General features: G+C 38.0%; 3 protein-coding genes and 1 long non-coding RNA gene across 14 annotated transcripts in view; 3 read left to right on the top strand and 1 right to left on the bottom strand.

The window, feature by feature from the left end:
* Window positions 1-14,939, top strand: part of LOC147874937 (uncharacterized) — a 56,841-nt gene extending 41,902 nt beyond the window's left edge. For 4 of the 6 annotated variants that reach the window (XM_087341649.1, XM_087341647.1, XM_087341631.1 and 1 more), the window contains 8 exons: window positions 1,189-1,361; window positions 2,467-2,580; window positions 3,896-3,991; window positions 5,038-5,232; window positions 6,661-6,867; window positions 7,407-7,613; window positions 8,681-8,755; window positions 10,309-14,939. In XM_087341649.1, the coding sequence (XP_087197775.1) occupies window positions 1,224-1,361; window positions 2,467-2,580; window positions 3,896-3,991; window positions 5,038-5,232; window positions 6,661-6,867; window positions 7,407-7,613; window positions 8,681-8,755; window positions 10,309-10,350 (1,074 nt within the window). In that variant the 5' untranslated portion in view covers window positions 1,189-1,223 and the 3' untranslated portion in view covers window positions 10,351-14,939. Of the gene's footprint in view, window positions 1-18; window positions 429-1,188; window positions 1,362-2,466; window positions 2,581-3,895; window positions 3,992-5,037; window positions 5,233-6,660; window positions 6,868-7,406; window positions 7,614-8,680; window positions 8,756-10,308 lie in introns of those variants that run through there. The other 2 variants (XM_087341645.1, XM_087341653.1) reach the window with 2 other exon arrangements.
* Window positions 1-21,640, top strand: part of LOC110835665 (leucine-rich repeat and fibronectin type III domain-containing protein 1-like protein) — a 162,246-nt gene that overhangs the window by 55,303 nt on the left and 85,303 nt on the right. The window lies entirely within an intron of this gene.
* LOC147874936 (uncharacterized) lies at window positions 2,922-17,114 on the bottom strand. The gene is made up of 3 exons (XR_015533156.1): window positions 16,943-17,114; window positions 14,992-15,504; window positions 2,922-5,475 (listed from the first exon to the last, which is right to left on the bottom strand). It is a non-coding gene; the product is annotated as an uncharacterized LOC147874936 (long non-coding RNA).
* The window catches only part of LOC147874933 (uncharacterized), a 43,451-nt gene continuing 39,501 nt past the window's right edge, over window positions 17,691-21,640 (top strand). For 4 of the 5 annotated variants that reach the window (XM_087341724.1, XM_087341737.1, XM_087341736.1 and 1 more), the window contains exon 1: window positions 17,691-21,410. In XM_087341724.1, the coding sequence (XP_087197850.1) occupies window positions 17,818-18,831 (1,014 nt within the window). In that variant the 5' untranslated portion in view covers window positions 17,691-17,817 and the 3' untranslated portion in view covers window positions 18,832-21,410. The remainder of the gene's footprint in view (window positions 21,411-21,640) is intronic. The other variant, XM_087341701.1, reaches the window with a different exon arrangement.

The raw sequence follows: 21,640 nt of genomic DNA, 5'->3' as shown, positions 1-21,640 counted from the left end.
AACAATTAGTTTCTTAGGTAACATAACAATGCACGCAGGAGTTCATATAAAACCTTATCATTGTTGTTGACGACAATAATGCAACACAACAATGCCGAATAAACAAATAACGTGCATTGTTGTGTTTGTTTACTGCCGTTGACAATCGGCTTTCGGGTCATTGCGAAAAGAGCTGAGCTGTGAGTCGGATGGAAGAGAAGTGTGTTGTAGAGTAGATAATTTTGTGCTGTTAAAAAAAGTTTTAGTTTTTATTAAATTGAGCATTGCTGGAGGACATCGTGGTCTCTTACAATTGAACCAAGTTTACAGTCGGATCGGAGCAAAGGCAGCAGACCACAAAAATCAAGGGTTGACAACCAAGGTCGTAATTACCAACCCACGTCACAATATTTTTTCTTTTTGGTGAGCAGTGGAGGAAATAGACATTAGTAAGTGGAATATTGGATGTTTAAATTTCTTTTAAGTTGCTTGTGTTTAACATGGATGTAAAAACGTTTATTAGGATGTAATTATATAATGAGAATACCGTGATAAATATCGCAATTGCAACTGTCTACTAACAAGCCAGTGTTACTTAAAAAAGCGTTTTCGGAATTTAGTTCCTAAGAATGAATTCTTATTTGTGATTTAACATTACGTAGAAATGTCTTTGAATATTACAAATTTATAACTAACTAGAGACGTATGTTGCAGTGATTAACATCTTTTTTGTCTGGAGGTATTAGAAACTATGCTTGGGAGCCCTAATTTCAGACGTTTAGGCTAGACTGCCTTGATATTACCGGCTACAAAAATTAATATGCTAAAGAATAAGCACTACATTTGCTAAGTTCAAATATTTAGAAGCAATAACAAATAATCAAAATTGTATTCATGAATAAATTAGGGACAGATTGCATTCTGAGAACGTCTGCTACCACGAAGATCAGAATCTTTTGTGCTCCCATAATATTTGTATAAGATTAAAGATGATCTACACAAAACACAGCTCTACTAATTGCTGTGGTTGGGTGTGAAACTGCTCAGGATATGATAAAATAGCAGTGTTTTTTTAATATAGTAACGACAATAGAGATTCATTAAAAGAAAGGGATTTCTCGAGCAGACGAGTGTCAGTTTTGTCAAGGGAGACCACAATATGAAGTTCGCTTAAATGATCGTACTAATAGTCTAAATATTCTGTTGCAGTTATATTGTTGTTACAAGGACCAGCACCTTCGATCATGGCCTACAAAGACAAAGTACCGGCAGGGATGATAACTTTTATGGAGCAAATATTCACTGTACTACCCAGCAACATCTGCCCCACTAAAGTAGTCTGGTTCCTGTTCATGATGTTTATGACTTTATGTGTTTTAAGGGTAGGTACAATGTCTCTCTGTCTGACTGAACATGTCAGAATAAAGTCCTGGGGTGTATATATGGTGTAAGTGGCAAGTAGAGAAAATTACATAATGAGTTACTTGACAGTTTGTAAACTTTTAGATTAGCCCAATCAAGCGGAGGATTTAGTTGCCACGAAGGAAAGAAAGAAGGGCTATGCAGTTTTCTTTGGATGATAATGAAAGTGAGAACTTTGTAAATACATGGATGTAGGTTAACACAGAAATAAAAATTAGCGACAATATAAACATGTGAAGTGGAGTAATCTCACTCCTCAAGATGCAGTGATGTGTCTTGGTCATCATGATAAATCTGGGGAGCTCTTGATTGGCTATGTAAGTGTCAAGAGTGAATTTCATGTGTCAGCTAACCGACATTTTTAGAGGTGCTTGCTACTTCTGTCATCAGGGAAAAGGATCAATTAACGTCCTTGGAGACAGTCATATTCATATTTGTTGCTGTGAGAACCTAAAATCTCACCAATGTCAGGGATGACCATGCACCAGATATTTAAGCAGTTTCTTAGAGATTAGACAAGCACTAGTCCAATCAGAGGGTGATAATCTTTGTATCAAAATAAATTGCACATATATTTTGACAAGGAATATTCATTTTGGTACCACTGATCCAAAATAAGATATGCATTTATAGGTAGTGTATTTTTTGAGGGCTGGTGTACACACATGCTTTAAATATAGCTGATCAATTCATTTCTAAAACAAAACAGAATAAATGCATGTTTGTGTACATATATAGGACTAATCAACAAACCAACTAATTGCAATTTGTTGGTTGCTTCTGTTTATCACTGTCTGAATGTCTTGTCCCTCTATTTCATTTAGGCTGTTTTGACACACGTTAAAATTCACGAGTTGCCAACAGTGCTGGCTCAGCACTCAACTTTACAGGTCTGTTGTGAAGAAATGTTATAGTAAAGTGTTTGGCACCCCTGTTTCATATTGAGGAAGTTCTGTGCTGAAATCTCAGCCTGCATATTTTTGTTTTGCCAAATTCATTGACCTTTCCATAAATAACAGATTACTGTGACATACAAGTGTAAATGTTATTTTCTCTTGGTGGCAGATCATCATACCAGAGATGAAAGCGATGTACCATGTGATTGTCGCGGACATAAATGACTTTCTTGAGACACTGAGATGGATGCTCCATAAAGAAGATGCAGTGCATATGCGGTTGGTAAGTGTGGGCTCTTTGCTATCATCATTTTTCAGGGTGTATGGAATAAATATCAAACTTAGTCAAAATTAATACTTTTTAAATAATCAGATGCATACAGCAAGCAATATTTAAATTGCCGTACTATTTTATGAGTGCTGTAAAACAGAGTATTGTCACACAAGCCAGTAAATGTTATTTTCTCCTGGTACTACGGCTCCAAATAATTTGCAATGAATATTAATGGGCCGAATCATGTGTGATATTTACACCTGCACTTAATTAGACACAAAGGATGTTCTTGAGTACTAGGGGATGATGGAATTGACTGTTGCTTTGGTTATGTGACCTTTTCAAAATCCTTACTTTTGAAATATTTTAATATAATTATAAAAACAGTAGATAGAAGTAATTGTAACAATTAAAATAAATATTAATATTCAGAGAAAAGAAGAGCGTATAGGCTTGGTCACAGAAACATCTTGGATTCCCATTCATGTGGAAATGGAGAATAGAGAAACATGTCAAGACTCTAATGCAAATCTGTATGTAGTTTTGAACTGCTGTACATTAATGTGATATCTGGTACTCGCGGTTCATGAGGTCAGAGGCTACTGTTATTCACTTTGCATATGTTTGTACATAAGTTTTCAACTTAACGTTTGTTTGGGATGCATCTTTTTTTAAAACAGTTGGCGACAAATGCAGGAGCTTTCAAATAATTAATTTATAGTATATGCATTTACATTTACGTAGGTGAGATTATTTTGAAGAAGTTAATAGTTTCAGAAATTTTTTAATTTTATTCATTATTTGCTTTACAATTCTATGAACTCTACAAGGAACATTTCTGATATAACCTCAAAATTTGATGCAATGCAAGGTGGAGATTTTTTTTAAAAAGAAGTGTGTTCTAAAGCCTTGGAATATTTTCTCTCAAGTATGAACTTCAGGTCCATATTCTGTTGCAATGAAAGAGACATTTACCTCTTTCACTTAAAGTTGGGAAGTGCACTGTGTTTTATTTTGACATGAACCTGTTTTACAGAAAACTAGACAGACTCATGGGCCAAATATTTTGTTCTGTTCACCACATGCAGTCCATGGGCTCTATGTTGCATACCTCTCACTTACTGGCTAGAACATCCTTGATATCATTATCATATAGGTTTTAGTTACCAATGTCATCAAATTTAATCCACTTACAACAGAATCAAATGCGTAGAGCAATGTGAACATGTCCTTGTCTATGTAAGTACTGTAAATACCAAATTTAATTGATATCTTACAACAAATATCAGACACGTGTGTAAATGTTGTTTTCTCCTGGTTGTAGATTTGCAGCCAAGGGCAACAGATAGATGATATGACATGTCGCATTGAATCACTGATGCGGGTAGTTGAAGAGCAGCGATCACTATATCAGCAATCAGTATGTATAGAACCCTTACTGCCTTTTTGTCCACGCTATCAAATAAATGCTTCATAACCCTTTATACTTTTAGCGATAATCACTACACATAGTGTTATGTTCCTCAAAAATGTCATAGTTGAATCATAGGGGTTTTTGAAGTACTATTTTAGGAATTCCCTCACTACATGGCATGGGTAGTAATTTTGACATGCTATGAAATATCTTTTGTTAGATACAGTGCTGCTTTTATAAGTGGCCACTGTGAGCTGAATTTGCATTGATGACAGTAGCTAGTTCCTTGTAGTCTGTTTCCTAAAGGCCATTTGGCAATAGAAGGGAATGTGCCGTGGCCAGTATTTGCCAAAGAGTTGTCAGATTTAGGCTGGAATGAACGCTACTTTCGTGGGTTTGAATTCTGCTCAGTTTATGCATATTTATGTGTGTGCTTATTTAACAGTGATCAAGCTTACTATTGCCATATACCTCTCAGTGTGTTAATTCTGCCATGAGTTATTTCTTTTCTTGACACTTGAGTCTTAAAAACTATTGCAGGTGATTGCAAAGAGTCGTCAAACCAATCGGTAGCTCTAAGAGTTATGCCTATTAGTTTTACGTTCTTTATCTTTCTGCATGTAAAAACTCAAGAGCCTCTGAACAGATATTCATAAGATTAGTTATTGGAGAGTTTTATTGAAATGTATCTGCACATTTCAATTTTGTTTGAATGTAGAAAATAACAAAAACTTAACATGACTACCTACGCGTTTCCTGAGTGGAAATTCATGCAGCTTAGAGAAACATTGGGGATCCTATGTTATGATATCAACTAACCAACATATTCCTATGTGATTGTTAATACCCCAAACAGTAGTCTACTAACACTGATGCCATTTGCAAAGTTCACATTCTGCGGTGCAAATAGAACTGTTGTTCTATGCATACATTTTCTAACATGTTAATTTCTTCGAGCAGAAAATAACAAACTTTCGGTATTCTGCATGCATTATCAAGTAGTTCCACCCATAAAAATGTTTGGTAATATCTAAAATATTTCACTCTTCCAGGAGAATATGCTGATTACATATGAAGGAATAGTAGAGGTTAATACTGAAATCATAAAAGATTACAGTGAAATCCTGCAAAGGATTTTCTGTGGCAATCTGAATGACCAATCTCAGTTCACGTCTGATGCGGATATCGATGTAAACAGTGGAGGTAATGAAGAGGAAAATGGAAATTGTGTGACAGAAGATAATCAGGTGAGTGAGACAGAGCAAAGACGAACAACTAGCAACAGAATCTGAGTTTAGAATATAGTGTAACTGAAATTGTATTTGATATGAGGCTGTGACACAGGTTTTGCCATAATTCCATTTTCCCTTGTCAGTATTATTCTGCCACTGGTGCATATTGAATCATTTTGCCATCTGGTAGGTGGACAAAGGGCTTGTCATGGTTTGCAGTTCCACAGAGATGTAATCTCACCCCATTCCATTCTGAACCTGAAAAGAGGTCACTGGAGTTCATTTCTCCATGAAGATAAAATTTGCAGTTCCACATAGGTACTGTGTGATCGAAAAGTCACTTGCCCCATACTAACATTTGTACTGATGTAGCAATTCAATACATTTGGATGGATTAGTAAATGCACAATATTGCTGCAACTATACAAGTGCTCACGCACGTCATATTGTGTTATGAGCTGCTGATGCCAGTCCATCAGTTGTTTTTCAACAAATTCCAGTACAAGAAGCATGCGTTGTTGAACGCTACCTGGTATTTGTTCCTACTGAACTTTGCAGAATAAGGTTAAAGGTGCACTTCCTGATAATCCTCTGGCAAATAAATTGACAATCTTTCATCTGGCGCACTGTTTCTTTGACAAAATTACTCTTGATCTTGTTGCCCTGAACTACAGTAAAATTCTATCTGTAAATTAATGTAGTTCTTGTTGTAAGTAGTCATGTACTATGTCTTTCCACTCTGTGAAATACTTCGCGAGAAAGACAAATTGTATGGGACAGTAATTGTGATACTCTAGAAACAGTTTTTCTGTTTTAAATTGATCCTAGCAATAGTAGACAATGCCTGGAATGATCTGCAGAAATATTGTGGCACTGTTCAAGTTCTGAATTAGTTGTGGGAATGTGTTTCACTGTTATTTATTTTGTAAATTGTTTGAAAATGAAAGTAATAATTACGTTTATAGCAGTTAGGAAATAATGCCCCTGGTTCAGTGAAGCTGTATGAAGTATCTGTTCATCCATCTGTTCAACTTTAAAATGCATTAATCAATCTTGTACATGTGGCCTGATAGAGGCAGCAGTTCCAGAAATATGTAATTTAATCTCACCCCACTGAATTAGGATCCAGAAAACAGGACAGTGGACTTCATTTCTCTATGAAGATGAAATGTGCAGTTCCACGTGGTTACAGTGTGTTGAAAAGTCATACATCCCTTATTAAAATATTTAGTATTGGTTGCTGTTCGGTGTAATCAAACTGGATTAGTAATTACACTATGTTCCTGTTGAAAATGAAGGTAATAATTACCTTTATAGCAATTAAGGAATAACGCACCTGCTTTAGAAGAGCCCTCTTTTAGAGCTGTATGAAGTGTCCGTTAATCCATTTCACCAACATTAAAATGCATTAATCAATCTTGTAAATTTTAATTTATGTTTCAGGAGAATACGCTTTGTTTAAATGAAGAAATAATAGGGGGAGAGGAAGAAATTTGCAGCAATGACAGAGAAATCTTGCAAAAGACTGGCTCAAATGAGTTAAGTGACCAATCCACATCCATTACTGAAGTGTATAATCCCTTAATTCGAGAAGGTAATGAAGAAGCAACTCCACAGCGGCTGAAAGAGGATGATGGCACAACAGAGGTGGTAAGAGACATTTTAAGTGTAGAATATAGCATAACTAAAATGGCATATGAAAAGAACCACTCGCCCAAGTTACTCTCCCCTAGTTGTTCTGTTTTTCCCTGTCAATATTCCACCACTGCACCATATTACAACATATATCATTGCGGGATGTGGACATGTGGCCTGACAGAGGCAGCAGTTCCAGAAAGATGTAATTTAATCTCACCCCACTGAATTAGGATCCAGAAAACAGGACAGTGGACTTCATTTCTCTATGAAGATGAAATGTGCAGTTCCACGTGGTTACAGTGTGTTGAAAAGTCATACATCCCTTATTAAAATATTTAGTATTGGTTGCTGTTCGGTGTAATCAAACTGGATTAGTAATTACACTATGTTGCTGTTGAAAATGAAGGTAATAATTACCTTTATAGCAATTAAGGAATAACGCACCTGCTTTAGAAGAGCCCTCTTTTAGAGCTGTATGAAGTGTCCGTTAATCCATTTCACCAACATTAAAATGCATTAATCAATCTTGTAAATTTTAATTTATGTTTCAGGAGAATACGCTTTGTTTAAATGAAGAAATAATAGGGGGAGAGGAAGAAATTTGCAGCAATGACAGAGAAATCTTGCAAAAGACTGGCTCAAATGAGTTAAGTGACCAGTCCACATCCATTACTGAAATGGATAATCCCTTAATTCGAGAAGGTAATGAAGAAGCAACTCCACAGCGGCTGAAAGAGGATGATGGCACAACAGGGGTGGTAAGAGACATTTTAAGTGTAGAATATAGCATAACTAAAATGGCATTTGAAAAGAACCACTCGCCCAAGTTACTCTCCCCTAGTTGTTCTGTTTTTCCCTGTCAATATTCCACCACTGCACCATATTACAACATATATCATTGCGGGATGTGGACATGTGGCCTGACAGAGGCAGCAGTTCCAGAAAGATGTAATTTAATCTCACCCCACTGAATTAGGATCCAGAAAACAGGACAGTGGACTTGATTTCTTTATGAAGATGAATTGTGCAGTTCCACATGGGTACAGTGTGTTGAAAAGTCATACATCCCTTATTAAAATATTTCGTATTGGTTGATGTTCGGTGTAATCAAACTGGATTAGTAATTACACTATGTTGCTGTTGAAAATGAAGGTAATAATTACTTTTATAGCAATTAAGGAATAACGCACCTGCTTTAGAAGAGCCCTCTTTAAGAGCTGTATGAAGTGTCCGTTAATCCATTTCACCAACATTAAAATGCATTAATCAATCTTGTAAATTTTAATTTATGTTTGGGAAATTGTTATAAATACTCGCATACTCACCAGTCCTGCAGTCCAACTGAGCAACAAAAAACTAAATTTCTGAGGTCAGAGCAACTATTCCCAAATTTAGTTTGACGCATGTTTGAAAAAATATGTGACCTTAATAATATTCTGATTTAGCAAATTTAAAAAATGGAATGTGATGATCACAGGGAGAAGATAAATAAATTACAGTAAAGTGATAGTTCTGCTAGTATGGTATAAGACACATTTACTAGTAGTATTGGAATGTGTCTAGAATTTCAGTCAAAGACACGTGAAGTGCATCATGTGAGCTTCATGTTTTCTCAATATATCATTCCTTAAGGACAACTCTACTGTCACTGATGCCATCTGCATTTTTCACATTCTGGCAAAGCACAGAATTGTAATACTATTTATACATTTCCTAACTTGTTAGCTTCATGGAACAGAAAAAACTGTAGTACTATTATCTACACTTTCTGAAATAGTTCCTCCCATAAGTCTTTGGTAATATTTAAAATATTTCATTCTTTCAGAATAAGTTACTGGATTTAATGGAAGAAATGATAGAGGCACAGGATGAAATTGGCAGCAATGACAGAGAAAGGAAGGTAATAATTACTTTTATAGTAATTTAGAAATAATGCCCCTGGTTTAGAAAAGACCTCTTTGACCCTTTGCAGTTCCTTTTAAATACCACTATGGCTCTTTTCTGGTCTATTTAAACACCACAAACTGTATAAATTCAACTACTATTATGAACAGGTTTGATTTTCTTTTATAACTTGCATAAAACAGAAGAAACTTTGCTAAATATGGTGAAGATATGTTTTGAGAGGATGACAGTTTTGTTTGAATACTGACCGTGTGAAATATTTTTCGCGAACTGTACCACTGTCCCTATTGAGATGTGTAATAAGTGTTGCCTTTCTGCTTGCTGTCGTTCAGTAGAGAATAAAGCAAGTCCAAGTCAATAGACATGACTTTGGCGACATCTAAACATCTCTTATTGCATGCAGATATACGATGTATAAGCATTGGATTTCATAATCTCAGAACTGTGCTTCCTGTCGCACCGATTATGTTCAGAAGATCAAGACCAGTTCAGCACCATAAAAGTGTAAACGATGAAGTCACTACACATGAAGAATGCTTGATAAGAAGACGAATGAATATGCATATGTCAGTGGTGGATTGCTCTATGCGTCAAAGATAATTAAAAAAATATAATTCCCTACTAGGAAGAAGGGATATTTGTTTATAACTTGATCAGATATAAAATACTTCTATTCTAAGTAAATATGACAGCAACACACCCGATGGTATTCCTTCACTATAAGATGTATGGCAAAACACTTGGTGTGGAGTCCTGGCTTCTTTGGACACATGTCAGAATAAGATGACGTTTCTCCGCTGCCTTCTTTCACTATTATAAGGTACACACAGACTTACAAGGAAAACTATGATTGAATTAGTGCAAAGAAGAAGGCTTGAATGATATGCTGACACTGTTTGGCAGCCTCAGTTTGACTCCAGATAACGTAAGAAATTCGTAAAATATGTGGCGGACTCAGTCCGACATCAGACCGGAACTCCGATTTTTAAATGTCGGACTCAGCCCAATGTATGACCGCAAAGGGTTAAGAGCTGTGTGAAGTGTCCATTAATCCATCTCTCCAACTTTAAAATGCATTAATCAATCTTGTAAATTTTAATTCATGTTTGGAAAATTGCTGTAAATACTCTCATACTCTCTAGTGCTGCAGTCCATCAGAGGAAAAGAGCTCTGTAAATTTCTGAGGTGCTAGCAACTATACCCAAATTCAGTTTGACGCATGTTTGAAAATATAAGCAACTTTTCTTGTGCCTGTATGGTTATATACACATTTACTATTTGTATTGATACTTAAGTACAATTTCTGTCTACGGCATGAGAAATGTGTCATGTGAACAGCAAATTCTTTCTGTATATCGATTCTGCCAGACAACTCTGTCGTCACTGAACATAGTTGTTAATATGACATTTTTAGAATTGTGTGCATACATTTCATAACTTGCTAACTTATAGGAACAGAAAAGAACTGTTATGATATTCTGTGTACTTGGTAAAATTGTTCCATCCATAACATTGTTGGGTCATGCTTAAAATGTTTCAATGTTACAGAAGTTTGTCCCCAAGCCAACAATAATGGAGGAAAGAAATTAAGTTTATTCATCTTCTTCTGAATCCTCTGTACCATCAGTGATGCAGAAGGAGCAGGAGGGAGATACAAGAGAAGAGGATGCATCTTCTTGTGTAAGAATTACACAGGAGAAAGGAAAAGAAGGAGATGCATCTTTTTGTGAATCTGCCATGCCAGTGACGATGCCTAAGGAGCAGGAGGGAGATACAAGAGAAGAGGATGCATCTTCTTGTGTAAGAATTACACAGGAGAAAGGAAAAGAAGGAGATGCATCTTTTTGTGAATCTGCCATGCCAGTGACGATGCCTAAGGAGCAGGAGGGAGATACAAGAGAAGAGGATGCATCTTCTTGTGTAAGAATTACACAGGAGAAAGGAAAAGAAGGAAATGCATCTTCTTGTGAATCTGCCATGCCAGTGACGATGCAGAAGGAAGATAAAATAGAGGAGAATGTTTCTTCTTTTGTATCCCCCATGTCAGCAGTTGTACAGGAAAAAAATAAGAACAGGAAAAACCTTTTAGCCCGGTTCTTCCAGAAACGTAAACATGCAGGAGTGAAACAAAAAGAATAGTGAAGGGGATTGTTTTTGTTTGGAATCTTACATGCCAACAATAATGGAAGATCATGATGCATCATATTGTTGCAGACAGAAACAGTGCTTATTACTTTACACAATACAATCACCGCCACAAGAGTGATAATAAAGTAATAAGCACTGTTTCTGTCTGCACAAACCATATATTTATAATACATTAAAGATGGTTGTCTTCTGGGATTTGTGCAGCACTAGTCTAGTAGAAGCCTATTAAAGTTTCAGGTCGGTTTCCTGCCTCTGTTGTGAGGTACTTTTCTCTCTAGACTGCTTCCCTATTCAGTGTTAAGGTGGAAATAAATATGGGTGTCTTCTGGGTTGTAGCACTGTATACACTGGTATAAACAAACCAATAACTATTAACACTATGATGGACACTATTGCCATATGCATTTCAACCTCAAGAGGTCATCATCAGTGGCATTAAGGAAATTAATACATTTAGTCAAATGGTTCAAACTAGATTTAGAATTAAAAATGAAAAGGTATATGACAAGACTTTTGAAGTGACACTGCACTAGATGCTGTTATTCACAGGAGTAGAATTTGCGCTTAGCTATTGATCCCTTTGTTCGGTGGCCGTAGCTGGTCTCGGCAAGCTATAGTCGCAACGTCTGTACCTTCGAACTCCAGAAGTGTGGGTGAGAGACTGTCAGTTGGAAATGCAAGGGTATATATAAGCTTGAAATCAGAGGGCCAACTACTGAAAAATTTTTACTTTCTCCTGTTTAATGCTAGGTCAGATAATACGTTAGAATCTTTGGTGTTTTGTTCGTTAACAATGGCCTTGTGTATACTACTTTTGTATATATGGATTTTTTCTAAAATATCTGGCATTTTACCCTTTGGAGCTATTCTTAATATGTCCATGATATCATCTATGGGGCCATATTCATGTCCGTGTTCGAGGATGTGTTGTGCATATTTCGATTTTGTTAAATTGAATCTAATTTCGTGGAAGTGTTCTTTAAATCTAGTTTTAAAATCCCTACCGGTTTGGCCAATATAGACCTGCTCACAGCTTCCGCATTTTAATTGGTACACACCACTATTATTGTATTTGTTATCTTGTTTTCTTGAAATGCATTTGAATTTTACTGTGTTGTTAACCATGTATGCTACTTTTACAAGACTGAGTGTGGTAATTACCGAGGAATTTCTCTGCTATCAACCTCTTACAAAATTCTGTAAAACATTCTTTTGGCAAGATTAACTCCATATGCGAATGAAATTATTGAGGATAATCAGTGTGGGTTCAGACGAAACAGATCAATGATTGATCAGATCTTTTGCATTCGTCAGATACTAGAGAAAAAATGGGAGTTCGGTGGGACCGTACATCGATTATTTATAGATTTCAAAAAAGCCTATGACTCTGTGAAGAGAGAAGTGCTATATAATATTCTTATTGAATTTGGTATACAAAACAAGCTAGTAAGTCTAATAAAAATGTGCTTAAATGAAAGCTGTAGCAAAATTCGTGTAGGTAAATATTTATCTGAGACATTCATCATCAAGAACGGTCTAGAACATGCTATCAGGAAAGTCCAAGATAGGCAGGAGGGTTTGCAATTGAACGGGACACAGCAGCTATTGGCATATGCTGCTGATGTTAATTTATTGGGGGACGATATGAATACAATAAAGAGGAACGCAAACGTTTTACTAGAGGCTGGTAGACAGGTGGGGCTAGAAGAAAATTCAGGAAGAACTAAGTACATGTTAGTACCTCGTCGACAGTTAGGCAACAGAATTATCTTAGGGTGGCTAATAAATCCTTTGAAAGTGTTACATAGTTCAAATACTTGGGAACGATAATAACAAATCAAAATGATACTCATTAGGAAGTTAGGAGGAGATTAAATTCTGGAAATGCTTGCTACTTCTCAGTTCAAAATATTTTGTCTTCCCGTCTGATTTTTATGAACCTGAAAATTAAAGTGTACAAAACAATAATCTTGCCTGTTGTTTTGTATGGGTGCGAAACATGGTCTCTCACTCAGAGGGAGAAACACACATTGCAGGTGTTTGAGAACAGGGTGTTGAGGAGGATATTTGGGCCTAAGAGGGAAGACGATGGAGGTGGAGAAAACTACATAATGATGAGCTTAAAAATCTGTACTCCTCCCCCAGTATTGTCAGGGTGATTAAGTCGAGAAGAATGAGATTGGCTGGGCATTTAGCGCGCATGGATGGGACAAGAGGTGTGCACCCGGTACTGGTTGGGAAACCTGAAGGGAAGAGACCGCTGGGGAGACCTAGACGTAGATGGGAGGATAATCTCAGGTGGTATCTATGGGAGATAGGAGTTGAAGGAAACTGGATTTTGTTGGCCCAGGACAGGGTCCGGTGGAGGGCTTTGATTAATTCGGTGATGAACCTTCGGGTTTGGTAAGCCATCTAGTTAGTTAGCATTAGAACACTCACTAAGATATTCAAAAACACAAACGTAAAAGTAGCATACAAAGTTAACAACACCGTAAAAATCAAATGCAGTTCAAGAAAACAAGATAACAAATACAATAATAGTGGTGTGTACCAATTAAAATGCGGAAGCTGCGAGCAGGTCTATATTGGCCAAACTGGTAGGGATTTTAAAACTAGATTTAAAGAACACGTCCACGAAATTAGATTCAATTTAACAAAATCGAAATATGCACAACACGGACATGAATACGGCCCCATAGATGATATCATGGACATATTAAGAATAGCTCCAAAGGGTAAAATGCTAGATATTTTAGAAAAATTCCATATACACAAAAGTAGTAAACACAAAGCCATCATTATCGAACAAAACACCAAAGATTCTAACGTATTATCTGACCTAGCATTAAGCAGGAGAAAGTAAAAAAAATTCAGTAGTTGGCCCCCCTGATTTCAAGCCTATATATACCCTTGCATTTCCAACTGACAGTCTCTCACCCACAGTTCTGGAGTTCGAAGGTACAGACGACGCGACTATAGCTCGCCGAGACCAGCTACGGCCACCGAACAACAGGATCAATAGCTAAGCGCAAATTCTACTCCTGTGAATAACAGCATCTAATGCAGTGTCACTTCAAAAGTCTTGCCATATACCTTTTCATTTTTAATTCTGAATCTAGTTTGAACCATTTGACTAAATGTATTAATTTCCCTGATGCCACTGATGATGACCTCTTGAGGTCAAAACGCGTATGGCAATAGTGTCCATCATAGTGTTAATATTTGTTGGTTTGTTTACTCTATATTCTAATACACTAGACGGTATGCAAAGTATTAAGACTGGTATAAGTTTACCACAGTTTCAGAGGTCTTTGCTGCCTCCATTATCAGGCCGATGAGTAGCCATCACCTTGATGATGGAGTCAGCAAAGACATCTGAAACTCTGGTAAACGTCTACCAGATTACAAGGTGCTACAATCCAGAAGACAGCCATCTCTGTACTCACCACTGTGAGAGAACCTCACATCCTACAAGGTGGTAATGCTTTCTATGCTGCCACTTTGTCCCCGCAGATTGAGATAGTATGTGTCTGTAGACTCTCTCCATCGTCAGTTGAGAGGTGGCAGTACTTTTGTGTATATGAAAGGCCTTGCCATTCAGCCCTGAAGGTGGAGACTATTTTTCTCTACTGATTCTTGTAAAAAAATAAGGGCTTGAAGATGGTGACAGTATGATTCTCCGATTCTACAGAAGACTTGATACAGCACAAAACTCAGAACATCACAGTCATATAAAGGAGAGAGCAAATTTTGAATTGGTTTTCGTAGAATGTTTGTTCTCTGTAATATGGTTTGACCTAAGTACTGTTTGGGGTAATCTTGGGAAGCCAATTGTTAAAAATCTTTGTTCTTATGTATATCATTATGATGGTTTTTCACTTAATTTAACTGGTGTTATTAAATGCATATGGATTTCAATGTTTTTAAAAAGATTATTTTTCTGGTTTGATTACCTATGTAAAAGATATTGATTCTGTTGGTATTGACAAGGAATTGTCATTAGAATTCTGTAATAAATCTTTTGCCTTACATATATTCGCACCATATGGTATGTGTTTATCCCATTCACTGAATACTACGTACCTGTTCATCTGTGTCTAAATGGATGACAAGAGTGATCTGCGGTAGTGTGTTTCCTGTAAATGTCAAAACTAAATCTGCTTTCTTGGTTGTTTGTGTCAACTTGCTGTTACATGAGGTGTCATGGGTTGATGTTCTGTAGGCCGGCACCAAGAATGGTATCCTCTCATCCCAGTCTGGTGCATTAAAAGACCATCCTCGTATGCTACTCAACCATCTTCACATAGTATGCCATGCTGTCTGACGGCAAGCAAATAGGGGTGGTCCATGTCATGTTTATCCCAGCTGATAATCAGAGTTGTCCCTTGTTACTGTGAAGCTCTCTCAGGACCCTGAAGTATCAGCATCTGGTTCCTGGTTCTGTCTTCTCGGATATTGTGCCTTGTAGAAATTTACATATGTTTCAGACGTTCTTACTGGCTCCACTGCCAAGGCAATTATGATCATCCTGATGATGAAGGTAACAAGCACCTCTGAAACGTCTATACGTGTCTACCAGACTGCAGGCTGTAACAACTTAGAAAAGTACCATTTTAAGGAAAATAATTGTTCAGAGATAATTTGTTGAGGCATTAAAAGAGTATGCATGACTTTTGATAAGATTAATTGGTTAATATTTTCATTTGATTCAAGAAAGACTGTTTATTGAAGACAAATTTTTGATAAGTAGTTCTGACTTATGGCTGTTATAATTTCCATACTACCACATCCCTTTAAGTGCCTCAAACAAGCCCTCTTTCAACAGTAAATGTTTACTAATTAATAAGATATTCATTTAACCACAAGGCAAGCATAAAAAGCTGTACTTTGAATTCTCTTTCATGATGGTAACTGATAAAATATTTAATTTAGATTGGTTGCAGATGATAACAAAAACATGCAAATTATAGGAAACACATTTGCTGTTTATTAGCAACTACATACATCTTCATGATATCAAAGATTTGAGGTCGTATCTGCCAAGTTTTAATTTGGTAATAATCAGTACTAATGAATGTTATGCACTGAAACCACAAGATTGCATATTATGCAATTATAGTATCCCCACTAGCCTCACCATATAGATTGAAAAACTTGAAGGAGAAAAGGCATCTGAATTTATTTCCTAAACTGCTTCAACAATAACATGGTCACAACTATATTTATAGTAACATTTGCTTTACCTTACATCCTGAGCTCATGAAGAAGCTAGTTATAGACTGGTCAATGGGGATTTGATTACTGTCAGAAACACATATTGATCAGTGAAATAGAGTACCAAGTTCATCACACCCTCATGTAACTTTTGTATGCATAGCATATTTCTAACAGATGTAACCTTGTTCCCACATAACCTTAAATTCTAAATTTACAAAAGTGGTGAAATCTAGTATTAATGCACACCAAACATTATACATTAAAGTAATTAGAATGGGCTGAAGCAATTTAATTCAAATACTAGTCAATAACAAGAATGTCTTGCTTCATTTTGTCAAAACACATAAAGTGCCGTTGATTTTAGTATTGATAAATATTATACTGCCTTTTTGTATAAGCATATGTAGGATTTGTAATCTCGGTGTGGCAAGATTTCATACAAACACAGGCACCGTTTCATTTAATTTACAACACACAATTGAAATATGAATTTTTTTGTGGGCTTAAAACATGGTGTTTGATTTAGAGAAAATGGACGGTTTGCTCTTCATAAACTGAGTCACTCAGCCATTCATGCAATTTCCTACCTTTTAAAGATCACAAACATCTACTACAATGAATCAAATCCTCAGCCAGATGAATCCAATCCACCCATACCCTCATATTCTCTGCTTCGCCATGCGCAGTGCATGTGTCCATCCCAAATGATATGACAACACGAATTACACAAAATATTAATGTTCATTATGAAATTTTCTGAAATATCATGTTACTTTTCCATTCTTTGTCCAAATACAACATGAACCCATGGACCTACTTTTCTGTGTATGTTATCCTCATTGCGAATTGTAGCCGAGACAGCGTTCCATTGTACCTTACGTTGTTAGCATTAAATTGAAGTACTAGTATTCAAAATATAGTGAAAAAGCGTAGGATATAGTACCCAAGATAAGACACGACCGCGGAAGTGTTATCTCATAGAAACGACCCAAAAACTGTAAGTAAAGGGCGACCAAAACCAAACAACGTGAAACAATACAGCAGCTGCCATATTCAATAGGTACAGCAAGCTGCAACAAGCCTAGAGCTAAGACAGCAACACCCGAGGCAGACAGTGATCAAGCCAAGGGCCCCTAACCCCCCGAATGTTCGAAATGAGAAGAGTAGTAAAACAAACTCCACCCACACAGACAGCCACTTCACGGAACCAACTGAAGGAAGAGACAAAAGAGAACAGGAAACTGAAGAGGATCCCCGAGGAACTCCAACCTGGAAATCAAGGGAACGGATGGACGCAGGCCGGCAGAAGGAAAAATCCAAGGATAATTGGAGAAAATTCAAATAACAACAGCCGAATGAAAGCAGCTCCGCGACAGGCTTGGTTATACATCGGGAAACTCCATGAAGGAACTTCGACAGAGGACGTCACCACATTCCTGCAGGAAGGTGGAATCACAGGAGCGATCACATGTGAAGAGCTCGAGACCAGAGGCCGCAATAAGGCATTTAAGATAGGTTTCAACTTTCATGATCTCGAAAAAACAAACGATCCGGGCTTCTGGCCCAGAAACGTTTTGGTGAGACCCTTTCGTTTTCTGAGAACAGAACAACAAGGAACGCAGCTCAGAAGATGAATATGACAGCACAAACGTCAGTCCTCACAAGGCAGACCTTGCAAATCAAACATGGACAATGCTTTTATGGAATGTGGAAGGCCTGAAGAATGTGCTAAGTCAAGCCCCAGAGAATGCACTAAGGAAATATGATCTTCTCATACTGACAGAGACAATGACTACAGACCCAATAGAGCTCCCAGGGAAATATTCAACACACACTCTAGCACAACAGAGAAACGTGGGAAGAACCTACGGAGGAATATCTTGCTATACCGACCCTAAGTTAGGCCAGGTGACCCTCAGACACAGCAATGATAATTACACCTTAGTTAAAACAGACACTGTAAACATCCTAGCCATGTACTTCAAACCCCATACAGACGTAGAAACAATAATAGCAACAATAATGAGCGCGACATCACTAATACATCCTGAAGATCCACTAATAATAGCAGGAGATTTCAACTGCCGAATAGATAAGGCCACGCAAAGGAGCAAACTGCTAGTCGAAGCTCTCGAAGAAGAAGTCTTTAGGCTAATAAGCAATGCCGAGCAAAAAACATATCTTGCACCCAATGGAAGCAGCACGATAGACATCATATTCTGCAGAGGAAACAACATGCCAGTAAGACAACAAACAGTGGATTACGCGTCTAGCCTAGTGCCACTCAGAAAACATGTCCCAGTCATCGCTACCTTCGACATGCAGACTAATGCAATGTCAGTCCATCAGAAAAGAGCCACAAAAGTATTGAGAAAGCTTGATTTGCAAGTCCTAGCAGAAACAAGCGAGGAAATGGAGTCAATTCAACTAGCCATACAGAGCAGTGTTACAAAAGCAACTCAACAGATACAACAGCTACTCCAATCCGCAATAATCCCTGTCAAGAAAAGCCAAGCAAAGCCATGGTTCGATGAGCACTGTTACAGAAAAAGACGGATTACTCTACAAGCCTTACTCCAAGCAAAACTATCAGGACTCTCCCAAGACTTAGCGACATACTCGATGGCAAGGAAACTGTACAAAATCCTTCTTAAGGATAAAAGGAACACTTATATGGAAAATGAAGGACTGAAACTAGCAGCATAATCAGCAGCCGTCACTGACCCTTTCGTGGCGCTGAGAGAAAGGACAGTACCAATACCGCCCACCATCCAGATGGAGACTTGGCAAACACACTTTACAGACATTCTGAACCTGACTGGAGAAAATTGAGCCTACCCCACACTACCACGACCAATAACAAGGACATACAGACCAATCTCCACAAAAGATATTACTGAAACAGTAGCAGGTCTCAAAAGAAACAAGGCAGCTGGGCCAGATGATATCTTCAATGAGCACATCATAGTCTCCTGCCCGCTACTCATAGAAACTTGGGAAGGCCTCTTCAACCAGTGCCTGAAACTTGATGAGCTGCCAGATCCCTGGAGAGTGTCAAATATCAAAATGCTATACAAAGGCAAGGGTGCCACTGACGACCCCAACTCGTACAGGGGGATAGCCCTAGAAAATAGCTCATTCTAACTGTTGACAACCATACTAACAAAAATAGCTGATCCACAAATCCCTCAACAGCAGTTGGGTTTAGAAGAGGCCGCTCCTGCCTACAAGCAATAGAAAACCTGCTAAACGACATCAAGGAGGTTCTCTGAACCCCAAAACAGAAGTACTACACAATTTTCATTGACTACACAAAAGCCTTCGACAGTGTGGACAGACAGATACTCGCTGGAAAGCTGGAAAAGACAGGACTGGATAAAAGCACATCCGTCCTAATCCACAACATCCTGACCCACAACCTGATCAGAATCGACGACACCGTAACGACATCAAAAGAAATCGTACAAACCAGAGGGGTATTACAAGGGGATCCACTAAGCCCACTCTTATTCAACATCGCCACGGCCGACATCACGAAAGTATGTCTACCCGCAACTTCGCTATATATATATGCTGATGATATGGCCCTAGGCTCGACGAATAAAAGTGACTTGCAGGAAACATTCAACCGACTAATAACCTGGGCATAACAAAACAGGTTACAAATCAACCAAGAAAAGACGGTACAGATGGTATTCAGGAGAGGCGGAAGGAAGACTGCAGAAGACACAGTCTACTTCAGACAGGAACCATTGAAAGTCACTAATACATTTAAGTACCTGGGAGTAACACTGCAGACTACAACGAAGTCCTACCGGATCCACATTAAAGAGAGAGCCATCGCAGCTACAAAAGAGATGCTCGAAATAAAAAATCTAAGAAAATTCAGCCTTGAAACCGCTGTAAGACTATTCGAAGCTAAAATTGTCCCACTGCTAACCTATGGAATCGAAATCGCATGGCCCAACCTAAGTCTGAAAGACGTAAAATCACTGGAAAACGTCAAGGCACGATTCCTGAAAATTACTCTTGGAATTTCAAAATACGCGCCATCAAGACTGGCCTACGAGCTTGCGAAAGAAACGTTCCAGATGGAAAATCTGCGTTACAGACTACTGCTGCCATCTACGAAAAACTCGTCGCGACTACTTGAAGAGAGGAAGTGGAAAAGGGAGGATATATGGCTGGATTTCTACACCACAAGCGCGATGACCGACCGGGCATGGACAGGACCGAACCAACCACTGCGGCACGCAATTACAAGCCTGGCAGTTCACGGCTACCACCACAAAATCTGTAAAACGAAACTCTACCACGAACCAAGACCCTAATGTGTATGTGAACTATATGATCAACGATGCGACAGATACCACGTAACAAAATGTAAGAACATAACCAAATCCATCAATGAATATGGCAAGGACTAGGACGTTCTAGATACAGAAAAACTTTCTTATGCACACCTGTGCGCTTTTCCTATATTATTATTGGTAGCATTTACCATCACGTAAAATATTAATATTCCTTCACAGAGATACCGAATTTGAAGCCGCAAACACATCTTTGTGACAAGTCTAACAGTGCTGCTTATAAAATTAAAATCATGTTAATCTTTGCTACATCAAATATACGAGGCGCGTCCCAAAAGTAAGTTTCCCACTCGTCCCACAGCTAGCAAACCTTATATTGCGCGAAGCGACTGTGCGTACGTGATAGAGCAATGCCGTAGCATGGCGCATGCACTAACGGCACTTCCCGCGTTATCACAGTAGCATCGTTGCAGCTGTTGAAGATGGAGGTTCTTATTCCAGCTCCCGCCGACTGTGAAGTGCGGTCAGTGATAACGCTAGGCCGCACACGGCTCGACGGACAGCAAGTCTCCTGCAGGAGTTCAGCTGGGAGGTGTTTAATCATTCACCCTACAGCCCGGACCTCGCTCCCTGTGATTTCCATCTTTTCCTACACCTCAAGAAATTCCTGTCCGGTCAGCGTCAGCGTTTTGAGAATGACAGAGATGGCTCTAGCAGACAAATCAGGATTGAGTAAAAGTTGTGCAGAGGCAGCGGGTTTGTCACTCAGTGCTCAATTCCAGTTCCACCCTACAAGACTTGTTCTAAGGACAACTTCGATTTTATTGTTGTAAATGAAGTAACAATAACATTTTTGGCCGTGAAGAAATCTCTTGTTTGGATACATTGTCGCTGTTTCCATGGAAAAATATTTGTTTATTGTGTATGTGGTGTATTTGAGAATTTCGTGGTAAATAATGGAGGACTTGGACGTAAGTAAGTGAAATACTTAATTTACAACATTATTTTCAATTTGTCTATTTGTAACCGAGTTCTAAAAACGTTTATTCGGATATAATTGCCTCTGCTAGAAAGTTTATAATCCCTCCTCACGTTAATAATGTCATATCACTGTTGTGTATAAGGTCATTGTAAAATAATCTCATGTTTGGAAACATTGTAGCTGAGTTTCCACGAAAATGTGTGTGTTTTATATGTATGGTGCA

This window comes from Zootermopsis nevadensis, unplaced genomic scaffold (assembly GCF_977971745.1).
Source record: "Zootermopsis nevadensis isolate Lab colony 2312 unplaced genomic scaffold, Znev_1.0 Znev_ptg000003l, whole genome shotgun sequence".
Taxonomy (NCBI): domain Eukaryota; kingdom Metazoa; phylum Arthropoda; class Insecta; order Blattodea; family Termopsidae; genus Zootermopsis; species Zootermopsis nevadensis.
The sequence above is the reverse complement of the archived record's forward strand: the minus strand, read 5'-3'. Positions and strand labels throughout refer to the sequence as shown.